Raw genomic sequence first — 2305 nt, forward strand, 5'->3', positions numbered from 1 at the left:
TGTCCAAATACAAATTGTTAATAACTGTGGTGGTGGCGGTGATAGTAATAGTAGTGAAGCACAAAAATCTTTCAGCTAATCATTTGGCTCAGTAAGTTTGCTTAGAGTAATTGATTTAGTAATTGATTACACTGATCTCAAGGCTCCTATTTCAATCATTTGTTTGTGATGACGTTTTGATATAAATAGACATGAAAAATGCAAAAACTGGGTGCTTAAAACAAAATTGTTGGTTATCCTGGTCTTCACTTATTTGAATCTTCATGAACAAAACTGAGAACACAAATGGAAAGCATATTTCAGCTACTATATCATATTGCCTTTATTCATGAGATGAGCTTCCTTTTAGGTAGCATAGTACAATAAATTTTTTTTAAGTCTTTGGTTTGTTAAGATAGGAAGAAGACAAATAAGCAGATATAAACTTTTTTGAAATCCATCAGGAGAAAACTGAAATAAAGCAATTATTATTTTGCTTCAAAATGATAGCTCCATTCTTATTCGTCCAACTCATTTTTGGAATAGCCCAATTTCTTGCGGGAATTATGGCCAATGGAATCATTATAATAGTGAGTGGCCTTGAGTATATCAAGAGGAAAAAGGTGACAGCATATGACCTCCTTCTGACCAGTCTGGGAATCTTCAGAATTTTTTCGCAAGTGTTAATATTTGTGAGCCATCTGATGTTTTTCTTGACTGTAGAGTTATATATGGACCGTGAAGTCTTTATATTTTACCTTTTCGTAAATGAAGTCAATCTTTGGCTTGCTACCTACCTTTGTGTCTTCTACTGTGTGAAGATTGCCAACATTGTCCACCCTTTCTTCCTCTGGTTGAAGATGAGGATCTCTAGGCTTGTGCCATGGTGGATTCTGGTGTCATTGCTAATTTCATCTGCCATTTCTATGTGCCAGAGCCTACTGTATTGGCCAAGGGACAACAAGGAGCTGAGAAGATTTTTGGCAGGAAATATCACTACCCAAGCTCTTTTCCAGTATATATTTCCAACTCCAATTCTTGTTGTGGGTTTGGCAATGCCATTATGCATGTTCAATGTTGCATCATTTCTGCTGATTTATTCTCTGTGTAGACACACCAGACAAATGAGAAGCATGGCAACTGGCTCCAGAGACCCAAGCAGCGAAGCCCATATCCGTGCTATGAAATCGATATTCTCCTTCCTTGTCCTCTATACCTCCTATTATGTTGGGGTACTGGTAGCATTTTCTACATTTCCAATAGGGAGAGATTTCTTATTGTTTCTTGTGTTCTCACTGGCTGCCTTATACCCCTCTGGACACTCCATCATCTTAATTCTAGGAAATTCAAAGCTGAAGCATTATACAAGAAAGTTTCTGCTCTCTGCTAAGTGTTGTCTGGGACGAGGTTCAGCACTTGACTCTACACAGAGCCAATAAAGCATGCTGTTTCTAAATCTGCATCACTTTATTGTAGGTGTAACTTATCAGTTTGATGTGCTTTTAGGTTAAAAAAAAAAGGGCAAATTCATGACAATGTCACCCTTCTGGAACATTCAATTGATTATCAGGATAACTTGTTCATTTTGAAAGTCAAGACTCATCTGCACAGTTAGTGCTGAAGTCCAGGTGAAGGCTGTTTCTCCTGGTCTTGAAAGCACTGGCTGCACATCTGCTCTCCACTGGTACATTCCTGTTTTGGGAGACTCTCAAAGCAGTCCTAAAGGTCACAGAAAAAGAAGGCAATTCCTTCCCTTGTCACCAGAGGGGAAGGTGAGGACAAGCTTGACTTTTATCCCCACTTGTCAGATTGAATTCTCAAATGCTGCGGTTATGTGGCCCGTCAACTACTAAAATCCAAACGTATGGAGAAAGAAGATTTGGGAGTCCAGTGTTCAGATCAGTTTGCCTTCATGGGGTAGATAAAAGAGGTGATGTTACAAATGTGTTTCAGGTTGCATTTGTCCACATAGCGATGGAACTCTTCCTTGGAGGCAGCAATTTTCAAGCATGTTGTATTCCCAGAGGCAGAATCATCACAAGTGGGCAGGGGCTGAGGATGTTTCCATCTGTTAATAGGAAGAAATTAATTTTCAGCTTCATTTGGATGAATTTGGTACTAAGATGTATATTTATATATATAAATTCTTTCAACCCTATTTTTTTCTTCTGGGGTAAGTGTATTCAGCACACAGTTCTCCTAAGTTAGGCTATAGTTGGTGATTTTGTTTTTGTTTTTGAGGGGAGGGAATTTTCATGGGTTAGGAATTCCTGATTATTAAATATCCTCTAGATGTTAGTATCTTTTTGTTCAATGTTCTATCCTA

At 38.3% G+C, this 2305-nt stretch overlaps 1 protein-coding gene across 1 annotated transcript; it reads left to right on the forward strand.

The window, feature by feature from the left end:
* The first annotated feature begins 482 nt into the window (after positions 1-482).
* On the forward strand, positions 483-1418 carry LOC114048138 (taste receptor type 2 member 1-like). The gene has a single exon (XM_027869071.1). It carries the CDS (start codon positions 483-485, stop codon positions 1416-1418), a length of 936 nt encoding a protein of 311 aa, XP_027724872.1.
* The last annotated feature ends 887 nt before the right edge of the window (positions 1419-2305 follow it).

This window comes from Vombatus ursinus, unplaced genomic scaffold (assembly GCF_900497805.2).
Source record: "Vombatus ursinus unplaced genomic scaffold, bare-nosed wombat genome assembly UNPS02014791.1, whole genome shotgun sequence".
In the NCBI taxonomy this organism is placed as follows: Eukaryota; Metazoa; Chordata; class Mammalia; order Diprotodontia; family Vombatidae; genus Vombatus; species Vombatus ursinus.

Bases quoted from the DNA above. Each gene is read 5' to 3' on its own strand.
- LOC114048138 (XM_027869071.1), top strand. From the start codon at position 483: ATGATAGCTCCATTCTTATTCGTCCAACTCATTTTTGGAATAGCCCAA.